Here is a 22756-nt window from a genome sequence, read left to right as displayed (position 1 = left end):
CTTTCGAGGTTCCTTCCAATCTCTAGCATACTGTGATACTGTGTAACCCGTAAGACAAATGGTTGATGGAATAAAGGATTAAGAGGTGTTGAATAGGCAGCATGGCATGTGGAGGAATCCAATCATCTGTTAATTTTGCCTTTAAAAGTATGGAAAGTGAAGTCCACAGGAACTTAAGTTACAGTTTTCTTCTACGTTAATTTGTCAAATAATTATACAAATAGAAAGTGTTTCATGTTTAATAATTGCCACTGCCTCTGCGAAGACAAGAAGGCAAAAAGATCAAGTAAAGGGTCATGAAATACATGGTCTGTTAACTGAGAAGGAGATGAAGGTGGCCTCACTGAGTCAGTCTTACTACAGTATGAAAGTCCTCATGCTGCACATGAAAAACCATTTTCTTCCGGACTGTCATTCAGAACTAAAGAGTGACCATATTCTTGATTCCTTTTCACCTCTAGGAGTTGCTGCTCCAAAAACTGTCTCGCATATGCAGTCAGCTCAGCAAAGCCAGGGTGCAGATCTAAGCAGACCAGCAAACATGCCGTGTTTGTGCTTAGTGGCAGCGTATTTCTTGGTCCTAGCTTAACCATGGTCAGTGTTCAGGTTTCAAAATTAAGTGCTTGCTTATAGTAATACTAGATCTAGAAGAATGGATGCTATAATTTTGGTTGCCTCCAGGTACAGGTACAACCCTAAAAGTATTTGAGGCCGTATGTTAAAATACATCACATGTACAACCAGCTGCTATTTAGCTGCATTTGGGTGCATGAGTTTTTGTGAAAAACGCTTGTCCGTAACGTTGCCATTTTCTCACTTCTGACTACTGCTGGACTTTGCAGTCTCAGTGCTGCTTTTATGTACTTCTGTTATGAAAATGGATGCTTAAATTAAGGTAAATGAGCAGTATATATAGAGGAACTCAAAAGTAGGCTTTTCCTACGTTGTACTTATGGCCACATACACCCCAAATGGAAGAATTCCAGTTACAGTTGAACACCGGCAAACGTTTTTGAATGATAGGCATATTTGCAACTTATATTTAAGATTTAAGGTAAAAAGTTTTAAGTTGCTCTTGCTTAGCTTGATTTTAGTATTTACTGGTACTGTAGTGCAAACACAGGTACTTTCATAAAATGCTAGTAGGAATTGTGCAGAGACTTGTAAAAATTCTGGTGAAGTTACATGGAGGAGATGTCACTGGCATTGGAAGTTGGGGTGGGGGTGTTAGAAGAACTTGAGGTCAGTCCTTCATTTTGTAACAAAGTCTGTTAGTGGAGTTATGATTGTTAATTTAAAGAGTTCATGTAAAAAAGCTCATTCCAGCTTCTCAAAAGCAAGGTGAATGGGATGAAGCTTGGTATCAATAGAGTTCCAGTGGTGGCGTTCAGAATGTATTATTTGGAATTTATCACTGGAGTGGTGCTTTGTATTTGCTGCAGGCAGAAAGGCTCCTCTGATTTCTTAGTCATGCAACCTTCTTCCTTCAGACTCCTTTACCCTCCCACTAGTTATGTCCCTCAGTGTTCGTCCCTTCCAAAAGGCTTGGCTGCTTTCTATTACCTGTAGAATTGAGTTTCCAGACATAATCCAGAGCATGAGGCATTTGCACTAACAGGATGAATGGGTCTTCCAAACATTAACTAAGTGTGGAGATGAAAAATGCTTTTTTTGCATGCAAATGATCATGTGAAGTCAGGATTGCGTTTTACCGGGATGCTTTTTTGGGAGGGGAAACAAGAGGTACTCTGCTGCTGACCGCATTTGCTGTTAATGGAAGGGTTACAATTTCAGTGTTCCTATGAAATCTTTTTTACTCAGCTGTTAAATAGGTAGGAAGGGATGAGAATGACTGCATTTGTTGATTTACTCCTGCTCGTTTTGCTTAAGGTTATCGTGGTTGTCTTCGTATGGTTTCTGACACACGTAAATTGGATATATACTTCCTTGTAGTGTATGTATGTTTGTATTAACTCTAAGGAAGTTGTTGGCTTGTACTGGTAAACAAAGACTGTATCCCACGTTTCATAATTTAGTTATGAATTAATTTTTGAGTTCATCTTTGACTTCAAAGGATTGTTGACTTAAGGGGTTTTGATGCTAAATTAAGTTAAATCTGCTAACTTTTCCAAGGGCAGATAAGGCTGTTGGAGAGCAGGGGTGTTTCTTCCCCCTCCCCTTCAAAACTTGTAGATTTGTTGCTAGTGGCAACTGGAAGGTACTGAAGAAACAACAGCGTGTTTTCTGATTATATCTTATTAATAGAAAGACTAGAAACACTATAATTTAACATGCCAAAGAGAGAGAAATTAAGTACTACAACGTAACATACCAAAAAGAAAGTCAAAAACTAATTTCCATTTATACACCTCTGAGTCATTCCAGTAAAACTAATCCATCACACAGCTCACCCATAGTGAGAGGACAAAGAAGTCAAAGCAGATCTTGGCTAGTGCTGTTACCGTGTGCCAGTGATTCCTGTCAGGTCTTCTGATGGGTCACAAGTACGGGTGCGCATGCAGGGAGGTGGAGGAGGGAGCCATGTAGTGTGAGAAAGGACTCTTGTTGGCAGTTGGAGAAGATAAAACCTCATATGTGGTTTATGAGACTGGCTTGGTTTTTAATTAGGTCTTTATCATTGCACTAGAGCAATATTCCTTATCTGACTGACTTGAGGCAGAGGCTTCATTTTGACATGTTAGGATGCATATACAAGGAACTCTGTTCTCCGTTGAGCAGTACGTATTCCACAATTAGGACATCTGTGTTTCTCCTCTTTGGCTCTTAGGATTTTTTAACTTTTATCTTTTTTATAACTTTCTCACCCTTTACAACACTTTACCAGTGACTCGAAGTATGGGTGAAGTGCAAGCTGCTAAGTGTACCTCTAGGTATTTTCTTTCTGTTACCAGCTACATCTGTTTTCTCTTTTTTAGCTGTTGACCTTTTCTGCCTCTGAAAGTTTGTAATAGGTGATTGGTCTGGGAAGTAGAACCGTGCAAGAAAAACAGTTTGAAGAAGAAAACAAATACCTTGGCAAGTTCAGTTAAGCTTGAGGCTTCCTGAATAGATTTGGCTTCTGGCTCACTGTCTTAAGAGCATTCTAACAGAATTGTATGTGTATGAGAATAAAATCTCATTTGCGACTGCCTTTCAGAGCTTGAAATCAATTATTTCTGGGAACTTGGTATAATTCCGTGCCAAAGCCAAAAGAGCTTTCTACCTCCTGTGGTATCTACAAACCTGGCAGACCTTACTGCTCCATGTTATGTGTGATTATAAATGTAGGCTGCTGCTCGTTTTCCTCACCTCTACTGTTGGCAATGTGCTGGTCCTGCTAACCTTGCCTCTGATGTGGCTGCAGAGTAACGGAGCCCAGTTCATGGGTTCATAATCAATTGTGGCTGGGTAATCGCTAGATCCAGCGCTGAAGCAAGGGAGCAGTGCTGTGATGAGGAGTGCAAATGTGCACCATCACTCTGCTGCTGGGCTGGTGCTGTCATGCTCAGACTGCAGTACTAGCTGCCTCAGATGGTATTTATTTATAGTACCTGTTGTTTTGAACGGAAGAAGGCAGAGTTCTGTGGCAATTTACTTTGACTTTGGGTATACACTGACGTCCAGGGTTGCCTCCAAAAGGCTAGTAAGCAGGATGGGAATGAAAAATTCATTCTCTGTCCTGCTATTTGTATGAGGAGCTACCGTGTCTCAGCCTTCTGTGTTCCAGGAGGACTTTCACTGGAGCTTCTGTTGATGTTTGATGGCATGATGGTATCTTTCGAAGGAATGTTAACAGTCCCAGGAGGAATGATAATTTTGTGAAATAATGACCAGATGTAGACACTGTTTCATGCTTGTGACATGCCAGCAGTCTTTCTTCTTATGCATGGATTTTCAGGAATTAGAAATTGCAGTGCAGTTTTGCGCCAGTATAAAAGCACAAATAGCACTTTCCATGTAAAAAACAAAGCTGTGTCTGGGATTTCACATTAACAGTTTATTGGAGTTTTTTAAAAACATGTCTCCTTATGCCCTGTTTCCTTCTGGATTTATAGACTTTGTTTCTGAAAACAATGAGATGACCTCTGGCATAATTAAAAATAATTACATTATTAAACTATAAAAAAATTAGCATAACTATAAAAATTATTCAGATTTATAACCAATATAAAATTTTACTTGACATATGCAACATTATTTTGTTCCTTGAGCAAGAACTTTGGAGTTGTTTTGATGTATCTTGGTTTTTTGTTGCTTGTGTGTATGTATTTATTTAGCAAGCCTTTAAGGCTGCTTCCAGTTCAGAGAGCTCACTGTTAGAAGGCACCTATGTAAGCTAAATTAACATTTGTGAGGAAGAACAGGCAAGAGTTCAAATGGTAGAGCAGACACCATTTGAACAAACAAGAAAGAGATTCAAATAGCAGAGTCTTTAGGCAATTAGTAACAGCCAGAAGAAACTTGTGTGTAGAGATTTCAGACTTCAAACTGCATCACCTGAGAGCCTTGCCTGGGAGCATGGAAGATTTTGCTTTCTGGAGCTGGAGGGAAGCTGAGCTGGATCTCCTTCCAGATGGACCCACGCCCACTTGGGGAGTTTGTACAGCTCACATCTCTTAGGAGGTTTACAGCACATTTTGTCTGATGTTTACCCTCCCCTGTCTCCTTTTTTTCCCCTCTTCAATCTGCAATTCCCCGAAGAGCCTCTGTGGACATGTCAGGATGCTTGTAATGTTGTTAGAATGCAGTTTGTTCTAAATTTGGTTTTATTAAATATATGAAGGAGTTATTTAACTTCCTTTTAATTGCATTTTCTGTTAGCAAAAGAAAATTTCTCTGGATGTGTTACTCTGAAAATCTTAAGGAAAGTTTTGGTTTCCTCTCAGATTGAGGTAGTTCTTAGCTTAACCCCACCAATTTCTGCCTCCTTCCAATTTTTTTTTTTTTTTTTTCCATTTGACTCAGTCTGTTTTCCTTCTGAGACAGTGCTTTCCTAAAGGAGAATTAGATACAGGTTTTAGCTGCATTCAGGGTAAAGTTCTGTTTGCCTAAGTCTTTAATAAAATCAGTAGTTTACCATGCTTGCAATACACTCTTCATAGAGGAGGAATCCTCCTGCTGTGTGCCTGTTCCCCATGGAGAACAACATGAGGATTTGTTCAAGTAATCTTGTTTGGATAGCAGTCTTGCTTGCAATGCCTTATTATCCATTACTTTGTAACAACAGTAAACCCATGGTTTTGCATGTGAGGTTTTTGGATAAAGAGGCCTGAAGTCTGTTTTGGTTTTTAGTAACAGAAGTCATTAATTTATTGAGGAAGGGGAAGGATTGTCTGAAGATGAAGTGACTGCATGAGAGCAGACTCAGAGTGGGTCTGCATTCCCTCTGGCCAGGAACAGTTGCCTGGGGAAGAGTGCAGGGCTGGGCTCAGATGTATTGAATACTTTCCCAAATCCAGCAATCTCAGGCTGACAGGCTTTGTAAGTAAAAGGCAGGTAGGTATTAGCAATCAGTGATTCTTCCATGAATTTTTCTGAGCCCTATTTGAACTTAGCTAACTTCTCTCACCTATGATATCTAAGAGAAAAAGAAGGTGGAGATTTAGTTTTTAACAGGATGTTACACAAATATATATGTTCTTTTTCCTTTCGATTGGCTCAGTTTGTGTGGGGAGAGGCAGTGAACAGGCATTTCCTATTCACTTTCTCTGTGCCTGTCAAGATTTTTCAGATCTCCACTGTCTGTTTTCCTGGCTGAAGAGTTCTGCTGTGTTCACATGCTTCCCATATGGAAGGCATTTCTTGTTTTTAATTACCCTTGTGGCTCTTGTTTTACCTTTCCTAGAACAAAAGAACAGCAAAGAACCTCACAACATCAGCAACAAAAAAAACCCGAATGCTTCTTCCTGAATTTCTTGTGCTATAATTGTCCCAGCATGTTTAATGTTACAGAGATTGCTTTCAGTGTTGGCTGTTCCCCAGTGGAACATGCTCCATGCTCCCCATGGAGCAACATGTCCATGATGCACAACAGTTAAATTAAGTTGTCAGTAATTTTGCATTTCTTAAAAGTGGGCAACTGATTTTCTGTAAGACTCCATGCAGCGTTTCAGGTATTTTGCTTCAAGTTCAATCTAGAGGAGAAATGCTTCAGCTTTTCTTTTGTCTTTTACTAAGATGAAGCTGAAAGTAGGATTTCATTGTATTTTGATTGGACTCTACCCTAAATTTGTTTTTGTAAGAGAGAGTAATTAAAGAATAAAACATCCTGGCTAGTGGTTGCTAATTGTTTGCAACACTTCCTTCAATACAGTTAGAAGGTTTGTCATTGTAGCCTGTGGAGATGGTCAGTTCTCTGCATACCTACTGACAGAGTCTAGAAATGGTGTGTCATCTTCTATTAATTGAGTGTTTATGCTTGGAGGGTGATGAATAACCTCATAGTGGTACACCACAGAGAACCAAATGATTACTTCAGGGAAAAGAAAGAGATTTAGTGTATGCCTCTGCATGCGTTACCTAATGTGTATCGTTGCTTACGACATTTCAGGAAATAAGAATAATAACGTGGAATAATGCAGCTGTTGAATAAGTTGTTGTGATAGTTTTTAGACAATTATGTTTCTGAAAAGGAAATGGAGGCTAGCGTATGTGTTTATTACTCACAGGTTTCTTAATGCCACAGATGTTGTAAAGTCCACTTTGAAGGAAAAACAATTCACTTTTTAACAAACTCTAGGCTGGAAAAATTAAATCTAAGCTGAATAAAGTGCATGTTCATGCCATTCATGACGAAAGGATATATTGTTGAAACATTCATCATAGCTTATCTTACCAATTCAATGAAAAGGCTACTAAGAAATAGCAAAACTGGAGTTCTCTCATCAACTGACGTGCTACCTCTACGCTGTGAGACTGTTTTGGCAGAAGAGCAAGCATCTGTGGTGCCAGGATGAGTTACTCAGTTTGTAGGCAGAAGTTAAGCGGCCAAGTCAAGTGCTGAAGATTTGATCTTTCCTTATAACCCAGAAGTGTTAAAGTGAAAGAAATCCAAGAACAATGCGAAGAATCTGAAACAGAAGCAAAAAAAACCCCTCAAACCAACCAGATAAGACAGCAATGCCGAATTAGTAGTCAGGCTGATGTAACTCAGCATAATTTCTTTCCTTCGCTCTTCTCCATGTGCTAATATTTCATTACTTCAGAAGGTGCAAGCAAAGCTAAAAGGACAGTTCAAAGATCTTCCTCAGTTTAAATCAGCTTTTTGTTATTCACAGATAAAATCATGAATAACTCCAGAAGGAAATAAAGGAAATATCTTTCCTTCCCTCCTGATGTCCACAAAGGACAATAAGAAAATGCTCCTGAATACCAATTGCAGCTAGGACTGGAGGCAGGAAAAAAGAGAAAGCCTTTTTAAAAATAAAATATAGTAACTTGAGAAAGACTCAGAAGCAGTTCTAGTTTCTTAATCTGTTTCCCTAGGAATAAATGCAAATACTGGTTTTTCTTTAATCTTGGGTTGTACAACTTCCTCTCCTGGAGGAAGATTCTTGGTATTCCTTGATGTTTATTTCAAAACAAGTGAAAAAAATATATGAATCTCAATGCCAGGAATGCTTCCAATTCTCTTTAAAGTATTGGTTTTATCTTGTGAAGAAATACAGCAAGTTGTTATCTCAAGAGGAAAAATTGGTACAACTTCAATGGATTTTCAGCCTGGAACCTGTGTACTTGAATTGCCCTAACCTGCACTAATTTTTCTGTATATTAGCCACCTTATGTGACCAAAATAATAACATGGAAACCTGTGATCAGAACAAAGTAAAATAATGGTACTGTCCAAAAGGAGTCTAAGCCCTGGTGGATGTGCCTGTATTGCCTGGCACATCTATGTATCTGCTTCAGATACATTAATGAAGTGCAAGCTAGTTTTCTGTACTTTATTTTCCCTGTTCATCATTGGCATTGTTAATTTTTAAGTGTTCATAGTTCTTCATCTGTGTATCCAAAATAGTCTTCTGCCCAGCAGATGAGGTTTCAGGGTTTGCAGTGTAGATCCTTGTACCATGATTTGTTTGATTAAAGCTTTGTCAACATCAGACCGTGAATGGGGACCATCAGCTTGCTGGCACCATGAAATTAGGCTGTTGTAGGGCCATTAATGTGTAGTAAGATGAGCTGATCAGAGGATGTGCTGTACCTTCCATTTATTGTATCTGTTTACTTTCCTCACAGCGTGCAATCTGTTGTACATTGGGACATCTATGAGACATCTATTTGGAACAAGAGGAAAGATAAAGGCAAAAAAAAGAGCATAATTTATGCAGGAGGGAGCACATGCAAACATATTTATTGTTTATCCTGCAAATGGATTCCTTCTTTCTCTTCTGTATGCCCTAAGCTTTAAGTGGTTAGAAATCAGATAAATGAATTTATTTGGGTAGATTTCTCATCATAACTTAAACCATTAGTAAATTATTTCCAGATATTCCTTTTTCAATGTGACCATTTAGTCAATGAATGCAAGAATGTTGTTATCTGAAAGGGGTAGCAGGCAGATAAATTTGGTATGCATGCAGCTTTCAGTGATGTCCTTTCAAGCAGAGGCATAGCAGCAGCTGCTGTCCAGGCGGTGCGTGCTGCCAGTGGTATTTGTTTCTGACCAACTGTGTACTCTTTGACTCCAGTTGCTCTGTTTGGCTTGAATAGTTGCATTGTGTAAGAAGAAGGGGTGGTGTGGGGAATCGTGAGGAAAAGGACTACAGGAGTGGGATAAACCTAAACACAGTTTTTACTCATGATCAGAAAAGCACTTGAATCTAAATTTTAGGAGCTGAAAAATTAGCAAATGACAGATTTTGGTTTTTTTTATCACATGAATGGCAGAATACTGTTAATACGGTATTTTTCAGACAGCTTAGCTTTGAAGTAGATACAAATGCAAATTATAACAGCTTTTGATGGCAGAAGTGTTTTAAAGTTATTTTTGCAAATGTATTTTGCAAATATATCATTTGGCAAGAATATGTTATTTATTTGTATGAAGGATAAATACAGAAAAGTAACAGCATCAACCTGTTTGGGGAAGGCTTTCTTAATTATTTGACAAACAGGTGTGCATCAACCCTGGATTTCATTTGTATAGGTATTGAAAATACTCAGAATTTCAAAATGTGTGTAGTTTGAAAGTGTTTAGAAGTACCAAGTACAGCGTTTTTACATAACAGGATATAAAACATATTTCATTTTTTGGTTTTCTTTCTAAACAGGAGACGCAAGACAAAAACACAGTGTTGGGTTTCTGTGGTGGTGGTCTGCTTTTTTAATTAGTGCATATTAAAGCAAGCTCTGCGTGTTCTGGGTATGCATTATAGGCTGCCTAGAAAGATTAATTCTTCTTTCTTACTTCCTAATAGCTGTTTTTGTATTATTTTTTTTATACTGATAACAGCTTTTCATAGTCTCAGCAGCAGCTAAAGATGAGAAGTGCATTAAGTCATCTGGTTTGTGTCAGTGTCCCTAGAAGATTGTTTCTTGCTGTATATTAATGAGATCTTCCTTCAGCTGGCAGGCAGGAGCTTTTGAATAACTTGGTATTCTCTGAAAAATACTTCTTCTCAGTCATGCTCAAGAAGACAGGTTTAACATCTCATTTGCTCATCGGGAATTCTAAAAGCTTTTCTGATTTTATGTTTTATATTTTATGCTTTATATGCACTATTATATGCCTCTTTTTAATATTACATGCTTTTGAATATAATATTTTAAAATTTATAATACTTAATATAAGCTGTTTCAGTGATTAAGTCCAAATTCACTGAAGCCTGCTTCTGGTCTGGTCAGGTACTTTTCTGTCCATGCCTCCCACAGGTTATATGAAAGATGACAGTGGGAGCCTAAGTGAGACATGCTTGACCAGTATCTCCCCAGGCATTTTCCTACCCCCACGAAGGTCTGTGTTACCCTGTGGGGAAGCTCTTTACTCAGTTATTCTCTCTTCGTTTCCAGGCCAGAGCCTCAGCAGAAAGTTCCCTCTGCACCGCCACCTCCACCACCACCCCCTCCGCCACCCCTGCCGGAGCCCACCCCGCCAGAGCCAGAGGAGGAGATCTTGGGCTCTGACGATGAGGAGCAAGAGGATCCCGCAGATTACTGTAAAGGTGTGTACATTCAGCAGCGTCCACAAGGGCAGGCACTGTCATGCAGATTTTAACTCTAGTTCTTGGGTGGCTTTTAAAGACCTGATCTTCAACTATAGAATTTATTGATACGAGAATTATAAACAACTGCTTTTTTCAGGTCCAAAGGCACAGGTCTCTTCAGCTTTACTTTTTCACTTAGCCATAGCTTATTCATACAGTTTACAATAAGGATACAGATGTTGCATCCCTGATTTCTTCTTGATGTTCTAGCTGTAAGAATAGAGAAGAAACTTTTCTGGATTGATGTTAGTTGTAAGAGAAGCACCCAAACCAAGACAAGAAACCCATTACCCCTTGTCCTTCAGCTGGTGTTTCAAGTGGTTCTAAAATCTCTTGATGCCTTTAACAGCATCAACTACGTTTATTTTTTCATCTGTATCTTCTTTCCCCTTCTCTCACCTGCACCAGCCCAAGATGCTATACACTGCTTTTTCACGTTGTCTTTCCCAGTCCTCAGCATAGTCTGAGGCTCTCTGCATCTTTGTTTTAGCTTTTGATTTCTTTAGTTTTTGTAGCTGCTTGTATTAAGTATCATTAAATGTGTAAAAAGACGTAATTTCAGTACAGGAGGATCAGTACTTAAATTTGTTTTCATGTCTTTGCTGAAGTTGCAAGTCTGTTCCCATAGGAGCAGAATATACTGTACTTACATAAAAAAAATTAACTGTTTCATTCAAGTGACTGTTTCAGTTTGGTGTAAGAAGTTTTATTAATATGTGATATTTCAAATAGTTAAGCAGCTTACAGGTACCAGTCATGAAAATGACGCAGTAAACTCAAACTAAATGTTGAAGTCTGCAGCAGGGAAGAGAAAAACATGTTGCTAAAGCATGCACTTTTTTTAATTAAAGAAAAAAGTGCTTCTGTCACAACACGTTTGTTCCTTAAGATAACTCTTAGTATTTGTAGCATATTCCATCAGTGATTAAGGGTTTAAACATCTGTTTACTTGTAAACATCTGTATTTCCTTGATTAAGCGTTTCAAGGCCCTCACTTCTTCCCTAAAGTAAGAGTTGCGTTTAATTTCAAACTGTCCATTGTTGTCTGTGTTCCAGTATCTCTTGCACAATGTTACCATCTGGAGAAGCTACATCACAAAACAAACAACAAAATAGTCTGAGTTTACAGCCTGCTTGTGTTACCTGCTTAACTAGAATCTTTGTGACTACAGCGGGTCAATAGAGAGATCCCTGTGCTTTTAAAATGAACTATGTTTGCACTAAAAATACTTGCACATTTCCTGAAAAATTAAAGGGTACTTGTGTGTGCTTAAAGGTTCTTCTGGATTCTGCTCTTGAAGCATTGAACTGATGAAAGTATATTAAAGATGGCTCAAGCTTTGATTCACTTTGATGTCATAACCATTACTTGTTTCTGTAAAAGCAGTGCATTTATTGCTTCAGTTTCCTGTTCTCTGGCTGTAATTTTCCAGTAAGACTGGTCAGTATGTTTCCTTCTTTTTAGTATGTTGGAGTTGAGCTGAAGGAAAGGTCCCATAAGAATCTTGACTCAAATGGTCAGATTGGGATGATCTGGGGTGATACAGACATCCTGTTTGTCTTTTTTATATTCAGTGTGGAGAATGAATAAGTTATTTGGTAAAGAATCCCAGGGATGGCTTTTAGATACAGTACTTCAATTAATTTGAAATAGATTTTATTAGTTTAAATATGTTTTCTGTGGTTTGGGTAACCTTATCTGTATTTACAGAGTGGGAGATAAATATTTGAAAATTATAATTTATTACTGGAGTGCCTCTTGTCTTCCTCATACTATCTCCAAAATGACAGTCTCCCAGATATCTGAGTTAGGCACAGAAATACTTCATTTCTTCTCAACTCCAGCTTGAAGTTTCATAGGAGGGCAATTTTGAGGAGGTGGTATATAATTAATTTTTTAATTAATCCAACATTTTGCCAGTTAACTGTACTTCCCAGTGTTTGGGCATTTCTGTTACTGATTTTCTTTTTTACATTTTAAGGATAAATTCCTATGTGCTGGGCTCACATCTTCACCACGTTACATGGTGGTTAGCACATAGTCATAATAGTATTTTTAATCAGGAAATTGGATTAATTTGAATTAGCATCCGATGTGAAAGAGACAGCTAACAGCCATATGTGTAAAGCACAGACTAACCCCCTGTTCCCTGGGACTTCCTCCAGGGCCTGTTTAAATCTGTGAAATGACTTCTGTGGGTGTCATTGAATTTACATTAAATGCTGGTCAAATCTTTGTTTAAGGAATGGAAATACTAAAAGTCCAGCTGCGTGGTTTGTTGAGGGATACTTAGACAGTGAAGGTAGTTTCTCTTCTTTTCTGAAAAGCTTTGAAACACTTGGAGATTTTTCTAAGAGCCAGTTGTGTCATGGATGTAATTGGGATTCTTTGCTTCTCTGATCATCATCCTTGGCCCTGGAGATGTCTCCCATTCATCCAGTTCACAAAGGGAATAATTCCCTGTACAAACATAGAACTAGCCAGCTACAATTACCAATACATTCAGAAGACATTTAGGAATAATGATCTCATTTTTCTGACCCTCTTTCTTGAGTGCACGTTGCACTGTCTAGCAGTGAGAGACACTTTTTTGTGTGTGCTGCAGTGAATAGCACAAGGATTTTTTTGTTATGTTATCAGCAGTGCCACTTATACATTGTATATTTTCAAATACCGATATTGTTCTTCTCAACCCATTAATTTTGCATAGATATTTTCTTGTTATGACTGTTTAGAAATACTTCCTGTATTATACAGAACTTAAATAATTACATTTCTTGTAGGATGACGCCAGTTTTTAAAATATGTTGAAATTAAGTGTTGTTACCTGCTGGTTCACAACCTGTAAATGAATGTGTTGCGGATGTGAATAATCAGCGAGTAATATGCACAGAAATAGTGATCGATTATTGCCAAAACTGCACCTGTCATGGCTTATAAAGTGTCTTGTGCCCATGTATATACTCAGAGATTATGCTGCTGCTGTTGGTATCTGTACATACGCTCATGTATTGCTATAATTAGTTATGGCATGCTATAGGGACCAAAATAACATGGCTTGTACATATATAGTATTGTTATTCTTGCAGTACGTACATTTTACTAAAATAACTCTATCAACCCCCAGTTTATTAACTTGGCTTTGGTGTCTTGGATTTCCTCTGTAGGGTGTTTTCTGTCCTGCCTCTGATGGGAAGAAACTACCCCAATTTTCTGATTTTTGACCCTTTGAAGCACAAGTAGGCCAAAAGCTATCTGCAGAGAGGCAGCCTTATAAGGCACTTGTTTACCTCCGCTATTTAAGGAGGCATACATCTACCTGTATTTAAATTCTTCGTTGTTGAGTGTTACACTGTTAACATGTTATCAAAAAAAGGCAGATATTTTGTTTAGTGCAGAAATTTACTTCTGGACATTCTTCTATGTACCTGAAGGCCCACTTACACCATTCTGACAGTGCAGAAGGCTGCATGAACTATGAGTGTTTTTCTATACATCTGAAGCCGTATAACTGCAAAGGAATGATTGAGTAGAACTAAATGTTTAGGGAAATTATAAAACATTTCAGAAATATTTGAATTGTTGAATTTTAAAATCTGTTTGCAAACCATAGAGAGGTGTTAAAACTGGGTGTTAAATACATTTCAGGTTTTTTAATCATATCTGTTTGCAAAGGAGATACAGAGAGAGTAACATTTCATGCTTCTCACTGTTCTCATGCAATGATACCTGCAGGACAAAAATCAAATTGGAAGAAATGATACTGCTATAATGAATTACGTGGAAGTGTTCCATGTAGTTCTAGCTGTCAGGTCACCTGACTTGATTCATTTCACAAATACAAACCTTTAAGTAATGGAATTGCTGTATGTTCTGTAACTTCCACTTACATCCATCACTTCATTCTGATGAGTAGAGCTTTATGGAAATAATTTACCAAAGAGTATAATTTTGTTGTTGTTGGTTTAAGCCATTTAAAAGCTGTCTTAAAATATGATTTTATTTATCCATTTTTTAAAATATTTTCATCAACTGTTACTGCAAAGACAGTTAAATAGACAAATTAAAATTTAGTTTTGTTTTTTAATGTTTCTATCAGTGTGGATTTGTATGTGTGCATTCAGCAAGATTTCTCTAATAATGAAGATGCAGTAGATGTAGGCTTATTACATGGCTGATACAGTTTCTTGTTGCAAACGAAGTGGACATCAGAATAGTCAGCACTTACTCTCCATAAGTCCATGTCCCCAGTGCTTTCTGGAAGTGTAAATCTGGTTGGGTGTTCCACAACCGATTTGTTTTCTTTCTTTGCCAAGTGGGAACTCCTTGCTTTCCAATGTTAACGCATTCTTAGGTTGACACAATTCAGCAGTGGAAATGAAGATACCTTTTTAGGTTCCTAGGTGGGTTGTCCTGACAGCTTTGCATGAACATTTCCTTTCCGGTGGTGGCGGGGAGTCCTGGGATTAGGCCCTAACCTGGGTCTGTATGTGTTCGTCCTCCTCTAATGCCATGTTCTGCTCCTGAACTAGGGCCTTCTTTCCTTTGCTCTTTTTTAACTGAAAATGGTGGTGTCTGTATACCTAGTGATTTGTAAAATGAAATACTGTGTGTGATAGTGTATAACTCTCTTGGGTTAAAGGTGCAAAGGTTATTCTTGTGCAAAATAGTCATGGCAAAGATGGAACTTCAGCTCCTTACGTTTGGTTGAGTGAGCTGAGACCGCACCCTGTGTCTGTCCATGCTACCTGTGCACATCAGACTCATTTCTGTGCCTGTGAGCATGCTCTACCCTCTGTGGTGGTATAAACCTGGAGGCAGCGGGGCAGGGAAGTGTGTGAAGCCAGCGCTGTATGTAGCTGAGACTTGGCCTGCCCATCTGGAATTATTTGTTGCTGTCACTTGGTTCAGACTGGCCCCTGTCGAGAGACATACTTGTGAGTGCTGCTCCCTTGCTGCTCTGGCGCAAGCTGTTTGGGTCTCTGCCAGGGGTATTACGTGCCAGAGCTTGGGCGGCTGCAGTGTGTCAGATGGGTCAGCTTGTATTTGAGGATGTGATCAAACCAGCGAGTGTCTGCTAAACTTGAAGTCACACCTTAACATACAAATGTTGAAGCTCTGTGTGTTTGAGTTTAAGTTTATACATGCCAACATTGAAAGCAGTATATTAAGCTTTGTCATTCTGTTGAATATGTAATCTTTATAATTCTGTTGCACAATTGTTTTAAATTTATTAATCTGCTCTGGAAGCCTTTGAGAAAAGTTTACAAATAAACTCTTCTGTTAAGGCAAAAGATGTTACTAGCAAAGAAAGGATATAAATATATCCAGATTTGATTTTGCTGTTCCACAGATAAAAAGGAGGTAAGAGCAGAGCCCCTGTTTTAAATCCAAGGAAATGAAAAGTTCACATTGTTGTCTTAACTCAGCACCAGTTCTCACAAGATTTTCAGGGGATTTAAAAACAAATATAGGAACTTAGAGAAAGTAGTCTTGAGGTTTTCCTGATTTTAAGTGGAATAGTCAATAACTGAGGATCCTGCCAGAGGACAGTTGGGCATGAGACATTGTGAAGGGCCAGAAGGAGTCAAGTGATTCCTTGACAGCTGCTCGGAGTCTGCTGCTGGGCAATGTCCTGGAAGGTTGCATGGTGCAGCCTGAGATTTGTGTGCACTTTAGGCAAAATTGTGGTGGTTGTTGTTCGTGTGTTAAGGTCTGAATAATAATAATCTTGTGTGATCACTGACTTGCCTGTATTTGACTGGGAGAAAGAATGCCTCTTAAAATACAAAGGAAACAAAAAGCATCGTTACACCTTCTCACGCTGCCTGGAAACCTGAGCCTCCAGCCTGCTCTGTCCCATTGGCCTTTCTGCCAAATGGGGCTTTGAGGACCTGTGTAGTGGTGTAAGTTAGGACTGCAAACTTCATTAATTAAAAAGCAGTTCAGACAAAGTCCATAGCTGCCTGCTCTCTCTTCTTCCTCACTGTAAAAACCTCAGAAATGAGAAAAATGCATTGCTGCTATGGGTCGGGAGCCAAGCAGAAGAGCATCAGTAAAGTCTGCATTGTTCTTAACATTTTCTCAGGAGGTATTTTATTGCTGCCTTTATTAGTAGAAAGCAAATGGGAATTAAAACAATCTCTGTTAGGATTCTACAATCATCCAAAGTATGTTGACTGGAGAAGCTTCAAATATGATAAAAGAAATAATGTAGATCTTTCCTGTACTCTCTGTGAAGTGGAAGATAAGCCTGGGGAAATAGAGAACAGATGGTAATTTTACCGTAAATAAAAGCCATAAGAGAGAAGGGTGAATAAACTACACTAGTTACAGGACATGAGTTTTTTCCCTTCAGGCCAAGTAAGATAGATTTTTAACATTGGAGTAAAATACTCTTTAGATACCCTATTTATAGTACAGGACAATTTGAAGAGAAAGATTTATACTACAAGAATTACTTGAAAACCTGGGAAATACTGTTTGCTTTCTGAATATTATTCTCATTTTTTCATGAAAGGAGGCTATCATCCGGTGAAAATTGGTGATCTTTTCAACGGCCGGTACCATGTTATTAGGAAGTTAGGATGGGGACACTTCTCTACAGTCTGGCTATGCTGGGATATGCAGTAAGAAAACTTTATACATTATTTTGTTTGGAGTATCTTTTGTTTTGCATGCATGATAAAGTTTTGTGAATGTTTGCTATCTTTTCATGGAGAAAGATGTCTGCAGTCTTATTTTGCACTTGGTTAAGGGTTTAGCTTACAAAAGCTCTCAGAAATAAGTATGTATCTGTTTTCTTTGACAAATTAGCTTTGCTTATTGAATGTTGTTTGCATGTTGTTTGCATGTTGTCCTGAAAATGCAGATGTGAGCTACTGTTTTTAATTGTTTTAAATGGAAAAATAAACCGTGACTGAATGATAAAATATGTAACCAAATTCTTCTTTTAAAGGCATTAGCATCAAGGGGACAGAATATTCAATATATCAGACTGTTAACAGAGTATTGATAGAAGCTGGTTTTAATTGTAATGTCAGTTTTTTCTGTCAGAATATATTAGGTTAAGAAATAGTTTATTCAAAATTTCCCAGGCTTTGAAGTATGTCTATTTTAGTTCAAAGCATGTGTTGAAAATATTTTTGTTCTTTTCAAGGGGGAAAAGGTTTGTTGCAATGAAAGTTGTCAAAAGTGCCCAACATTATACAGAAACAGCCTTGGATGAAATAAAGTTGCTCAAATGTGTAAGTACCACCCATGCAATCCAGTGCTCAGTATCAGTAATAGCAGAAAAAATAATTTAAAATGGAGCAGAATATTGTTTTTAAACTCTTTTTACGTATTTTTTCCTACATATCTGCGTTATTTGTTGCTGTGATTTCTGAAGCTCCAAAATAGTGTTTAACTTCATGTGAAAAGCTAACTAGCTAGTATTTTAAAGTGATTTTTACCCGAAAATGTCAGTGTTTCCATTCTTGGTTTAGGTTCGTGAAAGTGACCCTAATGATCCCAACAAGGATATGGTTGTGCAGCTGATTGATGACTTCAAAATTTCTGGAATGAATGGAATTCGTATCCTTTTGAAAACATGGCATCTTCATTAAAACTGATCTGCTGACATAAGTAAGCATTTAGTTTGGCTTTTTTTCTAGTTAGTATTACTTTAAATATGCATTAACCTAGATGCAAAGGGTAGTCCAGTGTGTAATGCAGTCACTGGAGTGAAAGCAGCTTAGCTTTTCTAAACACGCTGCAAAAAAGAAAATTCTCATGAATCCTGTCATGTTCTGCTAGAACTAGAGATAGGTTGTGTAAAAATTGGAGTTTTACTGAAAAGGTTTGTAATAACTGGGGCTTATAGGAAATATGTTTTGCTTTACGCTGATAAAGAGAGAAAAGTGTCAGTGTTGTGAAGAAGCTGGTTTGTGTTTTCTTGTGGGAAGTGTGAGGTCATGGAGATTCTTCTCTTGTTTGTATGAGCTTCTTTAGTCCAGGTGTTAGCCTCTTTTTTTGGCGAAGATTTTAAAGCTTTATCTTAGAATCATAGAATCATAGAATAGTTAGGGTTGGAAAGGACGTTAAGATCATCTAGTTCCAACCCCCCTGCCGTGGGCAAGGACACCTCACGCTAAACCGTATCACCCAAGGCCTTGTCCAACCTGGTCTTGAACACCGCCAGGGATGGAGCATTCACAGCCTCCCTGGGCAACCCATTCCAGTGCCTCACCACCCATAACAGGAAAGAATTTCCTTCCTTATATCCAATCTAAACTTTCCCTGTTTAAGTTTTAACCCATTACCCCTTGTCCTGTCACTACAGTCTCTAATGAAGAGTCCCTCTCCAGCATCCCTGTAGGCCCCCTTCAGATACTGCTATGAGGTCTCCACGCAGCCTTCTCTTCTGCAGGCTGAACAGCCCCAACTTTCTCAGCCTATCTTCGTACGGGAGGTGCTCCAGTCCCCTGATCATCCTCATCTTCAAATGCTGTCTTAAAAAAAGGAAGGGAGGGAGTGTTAGGAAAGGAGAGACACAGTAAAATGTGATGGAATATTGTTCTCAGGAAAAAATTTGTGTCTTTGAAAGCATTTGGATTCAGAGTTGAGCTAAAGTGAGTTTTCATTGCTAATTATATGAGATATTTTAGCAGCTTATTATATTGCTGTGCTTTCATTTACTGTTACAGCTGGTATTTATGTGTATACTTGGAGCCCTAATAACAGACCTCACTGTTCATGGTTTCATACTACCAGACAATTAATCAGTTCCTGCTCTAAAGAGCTTAACACTGGGTTGACTTTGGTGATGGGCCTTCAGTCTTCAGCAGATCAGGTTAAGGTGCTTTTCATCTACTCTCATCCTCTAAGAAGTTACTGTCAGTAAATGTGAATGCCTGCTAGAAAGCATCCTTTCAGGGAGAAGAATGCAGGCAGTTTTCATCTTATCCATCTGTCTCTTGGCATAAATTACGAGAGTGTGGGGACAAGTATCCTCAGTTACAGAATGGCATCTTAACTGCTTTCCCTTTGTCCCATTTAGATTTGTTTCCTGGTTGCTTCAGTTGTCAGCTGCCAGCTGTGGTAGAAATGTGCTTAAGTGTAGGTGAAGTTAGTGTAGTCTGCTTATTGCCTAGGTTTTATCGTCATATTAAAATAAACCATACAGTTGCCAATAGTCATGTCAATCTGAATATAAATGGTTTGTGATCAAGGAAATTGCTTAACACAGTAAGGCAAAGAACCCTGGTGAGGGTTTCTTGTAGCTGTTGTGCTACAAAAAAACATGTTTTAATGTTTGAACTGAGCTGAGATGCTTATTAAGAAGTATTTTATAGATATATCTATTTTGTATAACTGTTCACGAAGAAATAATGCAACCAAAGCACTTCAGGTCTTTAGCTGACAGCTGTACAATTGAGGGATAATCAAAGTTATTTTTAGAAATCAGAAATTTTTACTTGCTGTTTTCTAATATGAAATAGGGAATAAGAAAATGCATTCATAGTTACACATAGAAATAACTTTTAATCTGTTTAACAGAGCAGTTTCCCAATAACATTCTTAAAATATTACTAAGATTCACAATTATGTATGAGTCTGTATAAAGGTGAGAGCCATTCCTAAGTATGGAGAGTAAATTTTGTTGGTGATAATATTTTGTAAGCATATCCAAACTTTATCTTTTGAAATACGACACTTAAGTTGACAGAGCCAAAAGAGACAACGTACTAGTGAAAAATAAGGGTTCAGATAGCTTTGTGTTACCATCCGGACAGCTGATGTTGATTTATTTTATTGCAGTTTTACTTTCATGTTGAAAACTCTGACAGTACACAAGTTGTTTTATGTGGAAGGCAGATGTTCCTGCCTTACTGAGAAGTACATTTTTCAGAAAGGTACAGCAGACAGGATGGGTTGACACTGCACTCAAATTGAAATTACAGCTGGAAGTCTGTCAAAGTCCTAACCAGCAGTGAAAATATGGGATCAAGTATCTTATGCTTTGAGTTTTCTTGTGAGCAGCTTGTGCATCCTGAGTTGCATTGCCAATTTGAGCAGCAGTTTGTTGCACTGATGATTTGACCAACTCCTTTTTGTCTTCTAGGAAAATAATCTTTGGTGCAGGTTCTTTTGGGAGGGAGCAGGTAACTGACTATAATGTTTTGCTGCTATTTGTTTCCATTTTAAAAATACCCTGTTAGTGCTACGTTAGTGTTACTGAGTTAAACAGGTTGAGAGAAATACAGGAATTGGAGAGTTTTTCCATGCTCTGCTGTTTCCAGCTTCCTCTGGGCAAGTCACTAAATATCTGTTCCTTGACTGTAAATTAAACCAACATATGCTTCATAGAGGCTAGATCATTGGTTATGGAATACATTTAAAATTTAAAGCAAGACAGAAGAGAGGTGGGTGAATCCTTTGGATGGCTAATACCACAAAATGTTGTGGAGCTTCCAGACAGGGAAACTTGTCAAGAGCTGTGTAGCACCGAGCTGGGAACGTGCAGAGTCATTGGCCTGCACTGTGTCATCTTTCTCATAGGAGATGTAAGAAGTGTTTATATACAAAGGGATTTTAACAGTGTGTCTTGTGCTATGCTAGGCTGATAATTTTTTTAACTACTTGAGCATTTTAAAAAGATTGCAATTATGATTTTTTATTTTCTTTTTTTTCCAGGAAATAACAGAATTCCCAAACTTGGGCACTTTGGTGTTTTCAGTAAGTGTAGGTTATTATGTTTGTCTGCACTGGATATTTATTAGAGCCTTAATAAATGTTTATTTGAGTGTAGTGTTTTTTAAATAAAATATTCAGATAACCACATAATGAAACAAGTATTTGGAGAGACAAGTAAAATGATAAGGAAGGAAACATTCCTGACACAATCGGACATTATAATAATTATAATAAAATTACCTCCAAAGAATATACAGCATTAATTACATGACATAAAGCATAAATGCTGCCAATCCAGAAGCATCTGAGATACCTCCCAGAAGTGTTCTATGTTGGTACCAGAACTTTATTTCATTTAACTAGTGTCTAACCCTCATCTAAACTCTTAAGTGCTTCTGTAATGTGCATTTATAGATAGATAGATACCTACTGGTAAGCTTTTAGTCAAGAAAGAACAGTTTTAAGTACTTAAGCCTGTCAGCTGATTCATGTTATGTTTGCTCTCACCTTTGCTGCTCTGCTCAATTTCCCCCTTTCAGATATTTCTCAAACTGCTTCACAGTGTTTCAGAATAGGCATGTCTGCTGGGTGGGCTTCGGGTTTATTTTTGATGGAGGACTTTTTGGACATACTCATCTGTCAGGATGTTGGTGCTGTAGGAAGATCCTGGGGCATGTGAGGCTGGTTTCCCAACAGTTAATGCACAGCTTTTCCCAAACACTTTGTAGTGGGCAGTCTGGCTGACAATTGATGTTTTTCAGGTCAGAATAGTAAAGCGGGCAACTTTTTTGAATACCTACTGTAAACACTGAGCCTCTTATGTGTCTTCTGCCCAGTGCTGAGCACTGCCTTGAGTTTGTCTGAGTCCTCCCAGAAAGATGTCGCCATCTTTTTTTTCAGGTAGACATCACTTCTCTTTCTTGTGTCCCTCCTCTCTTTGCCTGCCTCTGCCTTGTCTCCTTGCATCTTCCTACTTGGTGCCCTCTTTTTGCCTTTCAGCTATTCACTTCCCTGCACCCATTTCTCTTCTGGTTACTGGCAAGGCTTAACACTTCCCTAAGTGCAAGGAATGACAGGAATCTGCATTGGACAGTTTGCAGCAGCAGCGGTCTGAAGGGCTGTGGGCGGGTGTCCTAAATTTCATCTCTGAATGCTGCAGTGTCTTGCCTTTCTGAAATCTGTTGTGTTGCTGTAGCATTGCAACTTCACTGTGTGGGCTAGGTTAATAAGCCGTGCAGGGCTCTTGTGCTCTGCTCATCCTTTTTGATGGCTGTGTGCTCTGCTAATGACTTCTGTTCATAGGGTGCTTATGTGGTAAAGTAACCAAGACTGTTTCCTTTTCTGCATGGAACAGAGCTTTATAATATTCTGAGTAGATTTGATTGATATGGTTGGGAAATGACTATTCACTGTCTCCTTTAATACAGGAATTAAGGAACATGAAGGGAGGTGAAAGGTAGCAACAATCAAAATGTTACCATCCTTCACAATGTGCTTTGACCAGTCTTGAGACCTTTTAACTTTGATCTAACTCCGGCATAAGGGATGTAGATTTCAAAACTTAAGTTAGCTTTATGCATATAGGTAGGTACTTGAGAAGAATGTAAATGATAAACTGATAAACAAAGTAAATCTCATTTTGACAGCAGTTAAGACCATGACTCTTAAGATCATTGCTGTGACTCTAGTTAGTAAAACTTACTAACTTGATTAGAAGTTAGGTAAGATTTCTCCCCTAACAGTGTGTAGTTCTTTATGAATGGTCTCTTGAGATACAGTCTGATTTCATCCATTGAGATTTTCCTGCAGTATCTGTCAGTTCATTTTCTGTTATTTGTTTTACATTATTCTTTGCAAGGTTACAGGTTCATGT

The 22756-nt window shown here is 38.3% G+C and overlaps 1 protein-coding gene across 5 annotated transcripts in view; it reads left to right on the top strand.

Annotated features, from left to right (window-relative positions):
• SRPK2 (SRSF protein kinase 2) overlaps positions 1-22756 on the top strand; it is a 152342-nt gene that overhangs the window by 93916 nt on the left and 35670 nt on the right. For all 5 annotated transcript variants that reach the window (XM_057417812.1, XM_057417811.1, XM_057417808.1 and 2 more), the window contains 4 exons: positions 10012-10163; positions 16727-16835; positions 17366-17453; positions 17694-17781. In XM_057417812.1, coding sequence (XP_057273795.1) covers positions 10012-10163; positions 16727-16835; positions 17366-17453; positions 17694-17781 — 437 coding nt within the window. The remainder of the gene's footprint in view (positions 1-10011; positions 10164-16726; positions 16836-17365; positions 17454-17693; positions 17782-22756) is intronic.

This window comes from Pezoporus wallicus, unplaced genomic scaffold, assembly GCF_028554395.1.
Source record: "Pezoporus wallicus isolate ANWC-B61680 ecotype Strahan unplaced genomic scaffold, APGP_CSIRO_Pwel_v1 contig_5542, whole genome shotgun sequence".
Classification (NCBI taxonomy): Eukaryota; Metazoa; Chordata; class Aves; order Psittaciformes; family Psittacidae; genus Pezoporus; species Pezoporus wallicus.
This window is presented reverse-complemented; position numbering and strand designations above follow the sequence as displayed.